The sequence below is a fragment of the Ursus americanus genome, chromosome 36 (assembly GCF_024610735.1).
Source record: "Ursus americanus isolate L20-20 chromosome 36, mUrsAme1.1.p, whole genome shotgun sequence".
In the NCBI taxonomy this organism is placed as follows: domain Eukaryota; kingdom Metazoa; phylum Chordata; class Mammalia; order Carnivora; family Ursidae; genus Ursus; species Ursus americanus.
The window spans coordinates 24,154,964-24,168,771 of NC_142162.1; the positions used below are offsets into that span (position 1 = coordinate 24,154,964).

The 13,808-nt window shown below is 58.5% G+C and overlaps 1 protein-coding gene across 1 annotated transcript; it reads left to right on the forward strand.

Moving 5' to 3' along the window:
• Window positions 1–292: 292 nt before the first annotated feature.
• Window positions 293–12,817, forward strand: DISP2 (dispatched RND transporter family member 2). Its single transcript, XM_045772454.2, has 8 exons — window positions 293–405; window positions 6,149–6,478; window positions 6,728–6,757; window positions 6,906–7,029; window positions 7,328–7,443; window positions 7,622–7,749; window positions 7,961–8,058; window positions 9,557–12,817. The coding sequence occupies exons 1-8, from the start codon at window positions 293–295 to the stop codon at window positions 12,815–12,817; spliced, it is 4,200 nt and encodes a 1,399-aa protein (XP_045628410.2).
• Window positions 12,818–13,808: the final 991 nt, after the last annotated feature.

Genomic DNA, 13,808 nt, shown 5'->3' on the forward strand with positions numbered 1-13,808 from the left:
ACAGCCAGCCGGCCGCACTCCTAACAGCCCCTCTCAGACCTGGCCTGGATAGAGCAGCCCACCTCTACCGGTCCCGGGATCTTAAAGACAGCAAGCCTCCAGCGGAAGCCAAGCCGCGCCTCAAGGAGCCTCTGGCCCCGCCCCGCACCGCCCCCCCGGTGCCGCGCCCATTGGCTGGGCTCTTTGTCGGCCCCGCCCAGCGATCTGTCCGACTGGAGCTGACGCATGCGCGGGAACCCGCCACCGCCACCGCTTCAGCACCAGCGCCCGGACAGCGGTGCCGCCCACGGGCATGGACGCTGGTAGTGGCAGCAGCAGCAGCGGTCCGGCTCCCCGCCCGGGTCCGGAAGGGGAGCAGCGGCCCAAGGGGGAGCCCCTGGCCCCAGACGGCAGCTCCCCGGACAGGTAGGGAGGACCGCTCCGCAGACCCAGCTCGCAGACCTTCCCAGCACCCCCGCCCCAGGTATCCCCATAGCCGCCATATGTCTCCCTCATTCATTCCCCAGCCTCTCCCAAAGCCCCTTCCAGCGCCTCGGAGCTACCGGCCCCCTGGCCACGCCCTCATTCTGCCGGGTCAATTTTCTGTCTCCCTGATACCCCCTACTGTCAGTCCCCATCGCCCTCACTCCCCCAGTACCTGCCCCACCCACCGTTCCTACCTTACCTCTAGGTCCGGGGTTTCCTCCGACCCTCCGGCCTCCTGAGCCCCTCCCTCTAGGCCCTGCCCCCACATCTTCTCAGTAAGCCCCAAGCCCGCGGAGACCTTAGTCTGGGTTCCAGCATGTCAGTGTGCTCGAAGGTGCGCGTGTAGCATAGACGGGAGGATCCCCCAGGTGTGTGTTCTGGGGAGGGCTGACACTCGCCGCCACACCAGGAACTGTCTTTGTCCATCACCGTCAGTTTCCAGTCTGCCTTCATGGCCAGCTGCACACGTGTGGGCTTGAGTCCCCGCGTGTGGCTGCTACCAGCATTCACTCGCTGGAGGCGCAAGGGTGGGCAGGCTCTGAGACTCAGGCGGCGGTCAGTACCATCCCTGAAGGAGTCCCAGGCTCAGATCTCAGCGCCTCTCCTCCCTCCACCTTCCTCCACCGTCTGTGTGAGGGAACAACCCAGCCAGGTAGCAATATGGCGCAATTTCTGTGGCCTGCCTGGTCTGCCACCCTTAGAATCCCTCTCCTGCCATGATATTGCCTCTCTCTCTCCTGCCTGGACTGAAATAAGAGGCATTCTTTAGGGGCAAAAAGCAGAGGTGAACATATACTTCCCCAGTTAAAATGTACGTTCTGTACCTCAGAGCAAAGAGGAGGCCCCACAAGTAGAGAAAAAATGTTTTCTTCCCTCTTGTTAACACATCAGCCTGGGTAGATTTAGCCACCTTTCACTCTGAAAGGCACAGAGCTTTCTTCAAGGCAGTGAGACACAGAATGGATGTGTTCCCTGGACCAGGGGGCTGCCTGACGAAGGAGCCAAGGATGGACAGGGCAGGGACAGGACAGGGCAGGGCGGGGGCCTGGGGCCAGGAGTACCCCTAGAAGGGGCTGGAGAGTCATTTGTTGATTGGATATTTCCTCAAGGATAAGCCTCGTCTGGTCTGATCACTTCCCCTGCACCTGGGGACCATTCTTGAGCACAGGAACCACTTGCTCTCCTTCAGCAACTCTTCAGCCATTCCTTGGGACCTCTGGCCTCTCTCTGCACTTCCCCAGAGACTCTGGACACTAATCAGGCAAAGGGACACAGTTCAATTCAAGAAACACAAATATGTTCCTGCTAAGCTAAGTAGTACTCTGGAGTTAGATACTCAGTGAATAAAACAGTGCACCTGTGTAAGCACACCATGGTCCTTTCCTAATTCATTGACTCCAGAGCGATTTGAAATTTTTCACTTTCTGTGTTTTTAAAATTACCTTTTTATTTTCCTATTGGCATGAACTGCTCCCTCATCTGTCTTGGCCACTCTGCGGGATCACATGGGTGTCCATATGGCTCTGTGTCTGTGGGCTGGGGGTGCCGTCAATGTGCATGTACAGTTACCTCTTATGAGTCTCCCAAGTGGGGCTCTGTGTAGGGGACCCTGTCAGCCAGGCCCTGGCTGCTTTAGCTTTGGCCTCTTGAGGAAGCCTGTGTCGCCACTTCCCATGCCCCTGCCTGCCCGCCCCAGTCACTTGGGTTACAGGCCAGCCTAGGGGGTTGTCGGAGGCATGGAACTGAGGGGGATAAGAATAAAAGCTGCCTGGGGCGCCTGGGTGGTGCAGTCGTTAGGCGTCTGCCTTTGGCTCAGGGCGTGATCCCAGCGTTCTGGGATCGAGCCCCACATCAGGCTCCTCCGGTAGGAGCCTGCTTCGTCCTCTCTCACTCCCTCTGCTTGTGTTCCCTCTCTCACTGGCTGTCTCTCTATGTCAAATTAATAAATAAAATCTTTAAAAAAAAAAAGAATAAAAGCTGCCTGGGGAGGCAAGGTCTGGGGTGTTTAACCTGTATTATTACTAGGTCTCCTGAAAACCGAGGGCAGCAGGAGCTGGCAGGAGAAAGTTTTTATTCTCAGAAGAGTTTGGCTCTTCTCCTTGGGAGGGTTGAGACAAAGGCCCAGTTCTACAGCAGCTAGAATGTGAAGGGTTTCAAATTCTGCCACAGTGACAATGATGGGCACCGTCAAGAAGGATGAGATTTGGGAGGAGCTAATCTTAGGTCCCTGGAGAGGGATGAGAGGGGTTGAGAAGAAGAGGCTGGGGCCAGGGAGACCCCAGTAGAAGCAAACCAATGGTAGAGGCTGGAATCCCCCTTGAAGAGAAGCCAGCTAAAGAACAGCACAGGCTTAGAACTTTGCCAGACTGGTTAAGGGGGAGTGCTCCCTTTCTCCTCCAGCACCCCCATAGTGCTAGGTACCCTTAATGGGGGAAAAAGAAACCCCACTCCAAGTGGGGCAGGGGAAGCCTGTCTCTAGGAAAAGCCCAGTACTCAGTGAGTGCTCTAAGGCCGTGGGCAGCTGGAATAGACACCCTGGCTGCCCCACCCTCCTGACCCCTGGAATGCAGGCTTAGCTCTAAAGAGGGAGACCAAGGGGCACCTGGCTGGCTCAGTCAGTGGAGCATGCGACTGTTGATCTCAGGATTGTTTGAGCCCCACATTGGGTGTAGAGATTACTTTAAAAAAAAAAAAAGATCTTGGGGTACCTGGGTGCCTCAGTGGGTTAAGCATCTGACTCTTGATCTCAGCTTAGGTGTTGATCTCAGGGTCATGAGTTCAAGCCCCATGTTGGGCTCCACACTGGGCATGGAGCCTACTTTTAAAAAATTAAAATTAAAAAAAAATTAAATCTTGGTGCTCCTGTGTGGCTCAGTCAGTTAAGCATCCAATTCTTGATTTTGGCTCAGGTCATGATCTCAAGGTTATGACATCAAACACTGCATGAAGCCTGCTTAAGATTCCCTCTCTCTCCATCTGCCCCTCTCCTCCCCACCATGCGAGGGTACACGCTCTCTCTCTCTCTAAAAAAAATAAAATAAAAAAATAAAATAAAATCTTAAAAATAAATAAATAAATAAATGGATGGGAGACCAAGATTAATGGGTCATTTTCATACCTTCAGGATAACACAGACCCAGAACGGTGCCCAGCATGTGATAAGTGCTCAGAAAAGACCTGCAAGGGGCCCCTGGGTGGCTCAGTCGGTTAAGCATCTGCCTTCGGCTCAGGTTATGATCCCAGGGTCCTAGGATCAAATCCCGAGTTGGGTTCCCTGCTCAACAGGGAGCCTGCTTCTCCCTCTGCCTGCCGCTCCCCCTGCTTGTGTGCTCACTCTCTCTCTCTCTGTCAAATAAATAAATATAATCTTAAAAAAAAAAAAAGACCTGCAGAATAAAAACCTTAAAGAAGTAAATGTCCACACTTATGCACAGAAACCCAGGCCATTATCCAGCTTCCCTTTGACCCACAGGAATGGGCCAATAAGGTCTTTTATCTGCTAGGACACTGGTTGCTATAGCCACTTTATGGGCCATCTGAGGTCTTGCTTTCGAACAACTTTGGTCAAGTTCCTCTTTTTCTAAACGTTGACTTAGTTAAAAAATAAGTGTCAGGGATTTAAATCATGAGATCAAATTCTGATGCAGCTTTTGAGTAGGAAAAAGGAAAGTATTTATAATTATATATGTACCGAGATTCTCAAGGTGTGAGGAGTTCTAAAATAGAGCTATATTATCTGAGGTGCCTAAAGAGGTCAAACTGTAAAGATAAATATACTTCTCAAACGACAGGCTCCCTGCAGCACTGAGTGCAAGAGGGGGCGGGACAGCAAATGTGTCTTCCACATGCCAGGCTCCGTAGCAGGCAGCTCACGTATGTTACACCAGGTAATTCCTGTACCAAACCTGAGAGGGGGCGTTATCGTCATCCTCTCGCTCAAAAGACAAGGATGCCAGCACCCCAAGAATTGTGTGTCTTTCCCAAGGCCCCGCAGCTAAAGAATGATAGAGCCAGGAGCCCACCTCCAGTGCTCCCCCATTATGCTCTCGGCATGAAGGTCATGCCTTCCCAGACTGGCTGCTATGCCAGGCAGCCAGCCTTCTGGGAGGAGGAAGAGCTTGCCTATTCTTCCCAGTTCCTCTACTTAGTCTGGGCAGAACCCAGGCTCCCTGGGCAATGTCTGCTTGCCACCATGGCTGGGCTCTGGCCTATAGTCCCTCTGGGAGTGCAGCAGGCAGGGCTGAAAGCCAGAGTTGGCTCAGAGTAAACCACACAGCTATACAAGTTCTGGCAGGCCAGGCGAGTCAGGTGAATGGGGAGAGGTGACAGGGCTCTGCCACCGCTTCCCAGTTCAGAACCTCTCTGGGAACATCCCACAGCCCTCGGGGACTCTGTTCTGTAGCCATCTACTCCTGTCCTAGGTCTGGCAGTCCTGCCACTGGGTGGGACTCCGCCTCCCCCTGCACCCAGGGAGTGGGGCTGAGTCCATGCACTGAGTACCGCCCTCATGAGTAACTCTGAAAGAAGAATCTATTGCTGACTCTTCCTTGGCAAGCCTTTTGGGGGTCCCAACTCCCTCTCCCAACTGTGCACACTCTTGCAGAGCAAACCTTCTGTCCCGTGGCCTAAGGGTGCTGGTAGGGCAGCACTTGCCTCTGCCAAACCTTCCCTGACTACCCCGACCCCTGTCAAAGTTGGGCCTTCCTCTGGGCTCCTTCAGCCCTCTGTGACTTCCTCTCTCACAGCACTCAGCATGTTGGACTGTTGTCAACATCTCCCACCTACTATGAGTGACTAGAAGACAAAGATGGGCCTTATTCGTCCCAGCACCACCGTTAACAGGCTGTCTAGTGCTCAGTATTCACTCAGCAAACATTCCCTGGGCCCCTCCTGAGTGCAAGGCACTGTTCAAGGCACTTGGGCTACAGAGATGAACAAAGGCACAGACGCTGCTCTCCCAGAGCTCACATTCCATAGGAGAGGCAGGCAAGAAACATAATAACCGTCTAATGTCCAGTTGGGGCAAATGCTGTGCAGAGATATAAAGCAGGGTAAGGGGCTAGAGGGCTAGCAGGTGGTTATTTAGAACGGGTAGTCAGAGAAGGCTTCTCAAAGAAGGTCGGAGTTGAACTGAGACTAAAGGTCGGCTTAAGTCATGATCCCAGGGTCCTGGGATTGAGTCCCACATCAGGCTCCTTGCTCAGCGGGGAGCCTGCTTCTCCCTCTGCCTGCCACTCCCCCTACTCTCTCTCTCTGTCTCTCAAACAAATCTTTAAAAAAAAAAAAAAGAAGAAGTTGGAGCACAGAACTGCAAGTCAGAATGGGTTGAAGGCCCAGTTCTTCATGTCTCACTGAACCTATTTTCAAATACAGAACAAGGAAAGTATTTCCCCCGTGTGAGGAGTATACCAGATCGTATATGTAAAAGTACAGCGTGTGGCTTGTCGCAGGCTGCCAATTATGTTTTTTGAGTGCATGGCCAGGTGAGTGACTGAGACAATGGACCCAAGGGGTAGGAAGGCGATGTACAGCTGGAGGCTGCACCCTCCTCTCCTCTCCCCCGGGACTAATAAGAACAACCTCAAGCCCCCGTCTCCTTGTCTCAGACTACTGAACAATGCTGGGGCGTGGGGTGGCCCAACACCATCCCCCACCCCATCACGCTGGTCTCCTCTCTCCCCAGGTCCCAGAGAAAGGCTGTGGCCCCTGAGGCAAGCCCAGAGAAAAGCTGCTCCCTCCACAGCGGCCCCCTGGAGGACCCTTCCAGTTCTTCAGGACCCCCACCAGCCACTTCCACCCTCCAGCCTGTGGGCCCATCCAGCCCCTTGGCCCCTGCACACTTCACCTATCCTCGGGCACCACAGGAATTCCGGGGGGACAGTTCCCTGCCAGGGCTTGGGGACCGGGCAGCTCTGTGTTCCCATGGCTCTAGCCTCAGCCCTTCCCCAGCGCCCTCACAGCGAGATGGGGCCTGGAAGCCACCGTCTGTGCAGCACCATGTGGTCAGCGTCAGGTAAGGAGGAGTCCAGCGGCCTGCAAGCTTCCGCTGGAACATGGGGCAGGGCTTAAAAGTGGGGTGAGCCCGCCGGGCTCCAGAAAGAGGCAGCCTGGGATGTCGCCTGGATGGAGGAGGAGGTAAGGGTTGGAGCTTGGGAGTAGAACAGCCTGAAAGGGTTAGTACCATCTTCCTCTGTCTCCACACCCTACCTCCCACCCTGCAAGTGGGCTCTGACAAGCAAGTGTCTTTTCTTCTCTTCCACAGGCAGGAACGGACCTTCCAGATGCCAAAGAGGTAGGCCTGGGCCTTCTCTGGCCCCCTAGGGGTGACTAGGTTGGAGCCAAGTCCGGCCCTACCACCGCTTCCTGGTGACTTCTAAGCTCACCACGTCCTGCTACCACACCCAACGCCAATTCCAGTGGCTTCTCTTCCTCTTTCCCAGCTATTCCCAGCTGATTGCCGAGTGGCCGGCGGCTGTGCTGCTGCTCTGTCTGGCCGTCATCGTTCTCTGCACCCTGGCTGGACTGTTGGGGGACCAGCTGCCTGACTTCTCTAAGCCCTTGCTGGTAAGAGGCTAAGGGGAGGGACAGGGACGCCCCCCCCCCAACACCCCGGCCTGGCCACCTCAGCTCAGTCTGGGGCAGAAAGCTGGAGTGACCCCGGTGGGGGTGGGATGGCAGTGGTGGGCTCTTGACCCCTAGAGGGAGTTGGGGAGATGGTACGGAGGTGATACGCCTGTCCAACAATCCAGAAAGGCGGGCTGGCCTTCCCTGCTCCGGGGACTCAAAGGGGCAGAGCCAAGAAGGGCCAGATGGAGCCCTCCTCCTTCTGCCTGCCTGATCGTCTCTGTCCCCCTCCCTGCAGGGCTTTGAGCCTCGAGACACAGACATTGGGCGTAAGCTAGTGGTCTGGAGAGCACTGCAAACCCTCACAGGCCCCAGGAAGCTGCTTTCTCTTTCCCCAGACCTTGAGCAGAACAGGTAGTGGGTTTCCATCTTTCCACTGTTGAAGGGAATGGGGGAAAGAGAGAGGGCATCGGGTGACCTCCCCAAACGCAGGTCAAAGGGACTTGCTGGGGTCCAGTGGGATGTGGTGTCTGGCCTCCTCTGAGCCCCCACCTCTTGATGGTGCCTGGCATAGATCTTCTCTCTACCTCAGCTCAAATGCCCACACCACTCTGAGCCCCACACCCTGGAGCAGTACCCAGGAGGGCTTAGTGCGGCCTCGAAGGATGGTGGAGCCCCCGGAGGACAGAGGGCAGGAGGACTTCTTCTGTGGCCCGCCCGGTAAGCTGCAACCTGGCCCGTTCCTGCCTTCGATCTCCAGTCACACAAAGTCGGGGGGTGGGGGGCACCGGATCAGGCAGCCAGGCACAGGGTTCAGACTCCTGAGAATCTGAACCTCATAGGGCCCTGGGTAAGCATCTTCCCCCCAGTGGGCCCAGGACCTGATGCCAAAGAGCTGAGCTCTGGGGTGGGGGCGGGGCGTGTGTTGCAGAGAAGAGCTATGCACAGCTGGTGTTCATGTCCACGTCAGCGGGCAGCCTGTGGAACCTGCACGCCATCCACTCCATGTGTCGCATGGAGCAGGACCAGGTGAGCTGACTGGGGAGGAGCCAGGCGGCGGGAGGTGGGGCTAGGGGCGGGCGAGAGACAGGAGGGACCTAATTCCAGGGAAGTAGCTGGGACTGCAGGGTGGACTGGGGAAGACTATTTCCTCCTTAGAAAAGTATTCCAACCCTGTCGAAAGGCTCCAGATTGGCGGCCGGGGGAGGGGGGGGAGTCAGCTGTTTTTAGAAAAGCCAAGACACAGAGACTATGCAGAGCCTAGGGGATTTTCAAAAGGTCCCGAAAAGGAGCCTCAAGAGCTGTTGAGGAGGCCCCAGCCCAAGGCCCCAGGCTCCATCAACCCAAGCAGTGCCCGTCCAGTCATGCTACCTGGAGAGCCATATACCATAACATCCGAAGAAAGGTTTGCTGCTAGAAACAGTGTAAACACCGCTGAGTGGCCCAAGGCACTCCACACAAGTGTGTGAAGTACTAGAGACACTGGTTAGGAACATGGGCCCTGCAGCCAGACTCCTGAATTCAAGGCCGTTTTTTTAAAAAGGTTTTATTTATTTTTCGTCTGAGAGAGAGCGAGACCAGGCCGAAGGGCAGAGGGAGAGGGACAAGCAGACTCCACGCTGAGCGCAGAGCCCCACATGGGGCTGCATTCCACGACCCCAAGATCACAACCTGAGCCAAAATCAAGAGTTGGACAGTCAGCTGAATGAGCCACCCAGGTGCCCCAAGGCCAGTTCTAATACCCCCTAGCTGTGTGACTTGGAGGCACGTTTCTAAACCTCTCAGTGCCTCGGACTTCGAATATGGAAAATGGGACAAATAATGGTACTTTTCTCATAAGGATGTTGTGGCAATTAAACAAGATAGAATTTGCCATAATGACTGGCAGTAGAAATCTCTCAATCAATGTTGCTATTGTCACCATGACCTCAGGCCCAAGGCCATACCGCTGGTTGGTGGCGAAACAAGGCTCAGATCCCCAGGCCAGTGCCCTCCAGAGCTGCACCAGCTGTTGTGATGTGTTGTGTCAACGGCAGGTGGGAGAGAAAAGGAGGCATGAGGTCTGAAAAAGAAATAGCCCTGTCCCTAAGACGGTGTAAGCAGCCCAGTGGACAGAGGTAGGGGGCTAAGGTTTGGCACTGACCCTACCCTGGAATGTTCTGGCCCCTCCTTTTCCCACTGTTTGCTTCTGGTTCCCTGGACCCTTGAGCCATCTGTGGCCGACACAGCCACTTCCACTCCTGGCTGAGGCAGTGTAGATTGGGGTACGTGACCTGCAGGGGCCCTTAGGACAGGACATCTCAGGCCGAGGCCTCGGGCAGCATTCCTGAGACTCCCCTTTGGTGGAATCAACATGTAGCCAGGAACTAACTGCAGCTCTGAGACGAGCTCCGTGTGCTGGGCTGTCAGGATACCTCTCCACCCCCACGCTCTAGCCTGACAAGAGGTGAGAGGGCCCTGGACAGGGCCGGGGAACCTGGGCCGCTGCCTTGCCCCTGAGCTCTCTCCTGCCGTGTGTGCCGTACAGATCCGCTCCCATAGCCACTTTGGGGCTCTGTGCCAGCGTACGGAAGCCAACAAGTGCTGCCCCAGCTGGTCCTTGGGCAACTACGTGGCCGTGCTCTCCAACCGCTCCTCCTGCCTGGACACTACTCAAGCCGATGCAGCCCGAACACTGGCCCTTCTGCGGGCCTGTGCCATCTACTACCACCGCGGGGCCCTGGTGCCCTCCTGTCTGGGCCCCGGGCAGGACAAGCCGGCGCACTGCGCCCAGGTTCCCGCCAAGTGCTCCCGGAGCAGCGCCGTCTACCAGCTCCTCCACTTCCTGCTGGACAGGGACTTCCTGAGTCCCCAGACTGCCGACTACCAGGTGCCCTCGCTCAAGTACAGCCTGCTCTTCCTGCCCACTCCCAAGGGGGCCTCCATGATGGGCATCTACCTGGACCGCCTCGCCACGCCCTGGGGGCTCTCTGACAACTACACCTCCATCACTGGCATGGACCTGGGCCTCAAGCAGGAGCTGCTGAGGCATTACCTGGCCCAGGACACGGTGTACCCGTTGCTGGCCCTGGCTGCCATCTTCCTCAGCATCGCCCTCTACCTGCGTTCCCTCTTCCTCACCCTCATGGTGCTGTTGGGAGTGCTGGGCTCCCTACTGGTCGCCTTCTTTCTCTACCGAGTGGCCTTCCGCATGGCCTTCTTCCCCTTCGTCAATCTGGCCGCCTTGGTCCTGCTCAGCGGCGTCTGCGCCAACCACACCCTCATCTTCTTCGACCTGTGGCGCCTCAGCAAGAGCCAGCTGCCCTCCGGGGGGCTGGCGCCGCGCGTGCGCCGCACCATGCACCACTTCGGCTACCTGCTGCTGGTCTCGGGCCTGACCACGGCCGCGGCCTTCTACGCCAGCTACCTGAGCCGCCTGCCGGCCGTGCGCTGCTTCGCCCTCTACATGGGCACGGCCGTGCTGGCGCACCTGGCGCTCACGCTGGCCTGGCTGCCCGCCTCCGCCGTGCTCCACGAGCGCTACTTGGCGCGCGGCTGTGCGGCCCGGGCGCAGGGCCCGCGCGGCGGCAGTGCGCCCCGGCGGCTGGTGCTGGCGCTGCACCGGCGGCTCCGCGGCCTCCGGAGGGCGGCGGCCGGCACCTCGCGCCTGCTCTTCCAGCGCCTCCTGCCCTGCGGGGTCATCAAGTTCCGCTACATCTGGATCTGCTGGTTCGCCGCGCTGGCGGCAGGGGGCGCCTACATCGCCGGCGTCAGCCCCCGCCTGCGGCTGCCCACGCTGCCGCCGCCCCGCGGCCAGGTCTTCCGGCCCAGCCACCCCTTCGAGCGCTTCGACGCCGAGTACCGCCAGCAGTTCCTGTTCGAGCGGCTGCCTCAGGGCGAGGGCGGCCACATGCCCGTGGTTTTGGTGTGGGGCATCCTGCCCGTGGACACCGGCGACCCGCTGGACCCCCGCAGCAACAGCTCACTGGTGAGCGACCCCGCCTTCTCGGCCAGCGGTCCCGAGGCCCAGCGCTGGCTGCTGGCGCTCTGCCACGGAGCTCGGAATCAGAGCTTCTTCGGGGCCCAGCCGGAGGGCTGGCCCACACTGTGCTTCGTGGAGGCCCTCCAGCGCTGGGTGGACAGCCCCGGGTGTGCCCGCCTGGGGCCGGGCCTCTGCTGTGGCCAGTCGGGTTTCCCTTGGGCACCCCAGCTTTTCCTGCACTGCCTCAAGATGATGGCTCTGGAGCAAGGCCCCAACAGCACCCGTGACCTAGGACCCCGCTTCAATGCTCACGGCGGCCTGGCCGCCCTGGTTCTGCAGTTCCAGACTAACTTCCAGTATAGTCCGGACTACAGCCAGGCCCACCACTTCTACACCGAGGTCAGCCACTGGCTGGCAGCCGAGCTGGGCAGGGCACCTCCCGGCCTCCACCGGGGCTGGTTTACCAGCCATCTGGAGCTCTACAGCCTGCAGCACAGCCTGAGCACAGAACCTGCCGTGGTGCTGGGCCTGGCTCTGGCGCTGGCCTTTGCCACGCTGCTGCTGGGCACCTGGAACGTTCCACTTAGCCTGTTCTCCGTGGCAGCGGTGGCAGGCACTGTCCTGCTCACCGTGGGGCTCCTGGTTTTACTCGAATGGCAGCTCAACACTGCCGAAGCCCTCTTCCTCTCGGCCTCCGTGGGCCTGTCGGTGGACTTCACTGTCAACTACTGTATCTCCTATCACCTGTGCCCACACCCCGACCGCCTGAGCCGTGTGGCCTTCTCCCTGCGCCAGAGCAGCTGTGCCACGGCAGTGGGGGCCGCGGCCCTGTTTGCGGCGGGGGTGCTCACGCTGCCCGCCACGGTGCTGCTCTACCGCAAGCTGGGCATCGTCCTCATGATGGTCAAGTGTGTCAGCTGTGGCTTTGCCAGCTTCTTCTTCCAATCTCTGTGCTGTTTCTTTGGGCCAGAGAAGAACTGCGGGCAGATCCTCTGGCCTTGTGCCCACCTGCCGTGGGACGCTGGAACTGGGGAGCCTAGTGGGGAGAAGGCAGGCCGACCACGAGCAGGGCCAGTGGGAGGGGCGCCCGCCTCCTGCTCGCAACAGTACGAGCTCCAGCCCCTGGCACGGCGCCGGAGCCCCAGCTTTGACACCAGCACAGCCACGAGCAAACTGTCCCATCGGCCCTCCGTGCTCTCTGAGGATCTCCAGCTTCATGATGGCCCCTGCTGCGCCCGGCCCCCACCGGCCCCTGCCTCCCCGAGGGAGCTGTTCCTGGACCACCAGGCAGTCTTCAGCCAGTGTCCAGCCCTGCAGACCTCCTCCCCCTATAAGCAGGCTGGCCCCAGCCCCAAGACCCAAGGCAGGCAGGACTCCCCAGGGCAGAAGTCTGCACCTGGGCAGGCCTCCCCAGACGCCCCCGCCCACTCTGCCAAACCCAAGGCTGCGGAGCCTCCCGATTGCCTCTGCTCCTCAGCCAGCACCCTGGAGGGGCTCAGCGTCTCTGATGAGACCTGCCTGAGCACCTCTGAGCCCAGTGCCCGAGTACCGGATTCTGTGGGTGCCTCCCCAGACGACCTGGACGAAACGGAGCAAACAGTGCGGGAGCGGGGCCAGCTGAATGGGAAGCGGGACACCCTGTGGCTGGCACTGAGGGAGACGGTGTACGATCCGTCACTGCCTGCCTCCCACCAGAGCAGCTCGTCCTGGAAAGGCCGTGGGGCACCGGGGGATGGCAGCCCTGTGGTGCTGCCCAACAGCCAGCCAGATCTGCCCGACGTTTGGCTCCGCAGGCCCAGCACCCACACTTCAGGCTACAGTAGCTGAGGGGGGCCCCGGGAGGCTGGACTAGGGTGCAGAGCCTGTCGGAGGTGAAGAGGCAGCCCCAGACTGGAGCCTGATGGTGTCTCCCCACATCAGCATGGAGAGGTTTCACCGTCCCGCTGTGGATTTTAAACCCTGCCACGTGTGTCAGCCTTGGTCCAGGCTGCTGCTTACTCCCTACATCTGGAGGATTCGGTGGGGAGGATTTTTGGAGAGAAAGGTCACAGGCTCATGTCTTGTGACTTGCTGAGGTCTTGTCTGCCCTCTGTACTGCCAGCCAGGACCTCTGGAAGGGGGAAGGCCAGACGTGTAGCTGCAGGTATCAGGGGAGGCTGACCTGGCCCCCATGCCAAGTGGACGAGAGGGACCCAGTCCTTGGGACCCTGCAGGGCACCTTACCAAACAAAAGAGCCCTGGGGAGCCTCAGCAGCCTCCGGGACCTTTCACCTTTCAGGGGCTCTTTGTCAGGACACTTCCTTCCCTTTGGGGAGCTTCTCCGGGCCAGGATTAGGCTGAGGCCTCCTTCCTTGAACAGCCCTAACCCCTCACACTCCCCAGTCTGACCAGAAATTTGTCAAGGCCGGGCAGAGATGGCTGCTGGGAACGGAGCATGGGGACGGGGACTGGTCAGGCCCAGAGTGTCTCTAAATTGCAGCATGGGCCCTCGTGGAGAGCTGCTCCCCTGTCAGCAAACAGTAAGAACCCTTTACAGCCTGCATCTCTTCCTTCACACAGTGCTTAACTTGCATACCCACGTCTCCTTGGAATCGCCCCATTTCACTATGGGGCAGCCTGCCATTAGCCAGGTCTTTTTGCCTCCCCCCCCCCCCCGATTTATAGGTAAAGTCATTGAGACTAAGTAAGGTTCAGTGACTGACCCACAGTCACAGAGCTAGTCAGTGAGGGAGCAGCCCTCCTGGCTCACTTCACCACTGGAACTCCCACTCTCCTGCCTACCTGCCCCAGGGCATTGGCCTGTGCCTGCCGTGCTGGC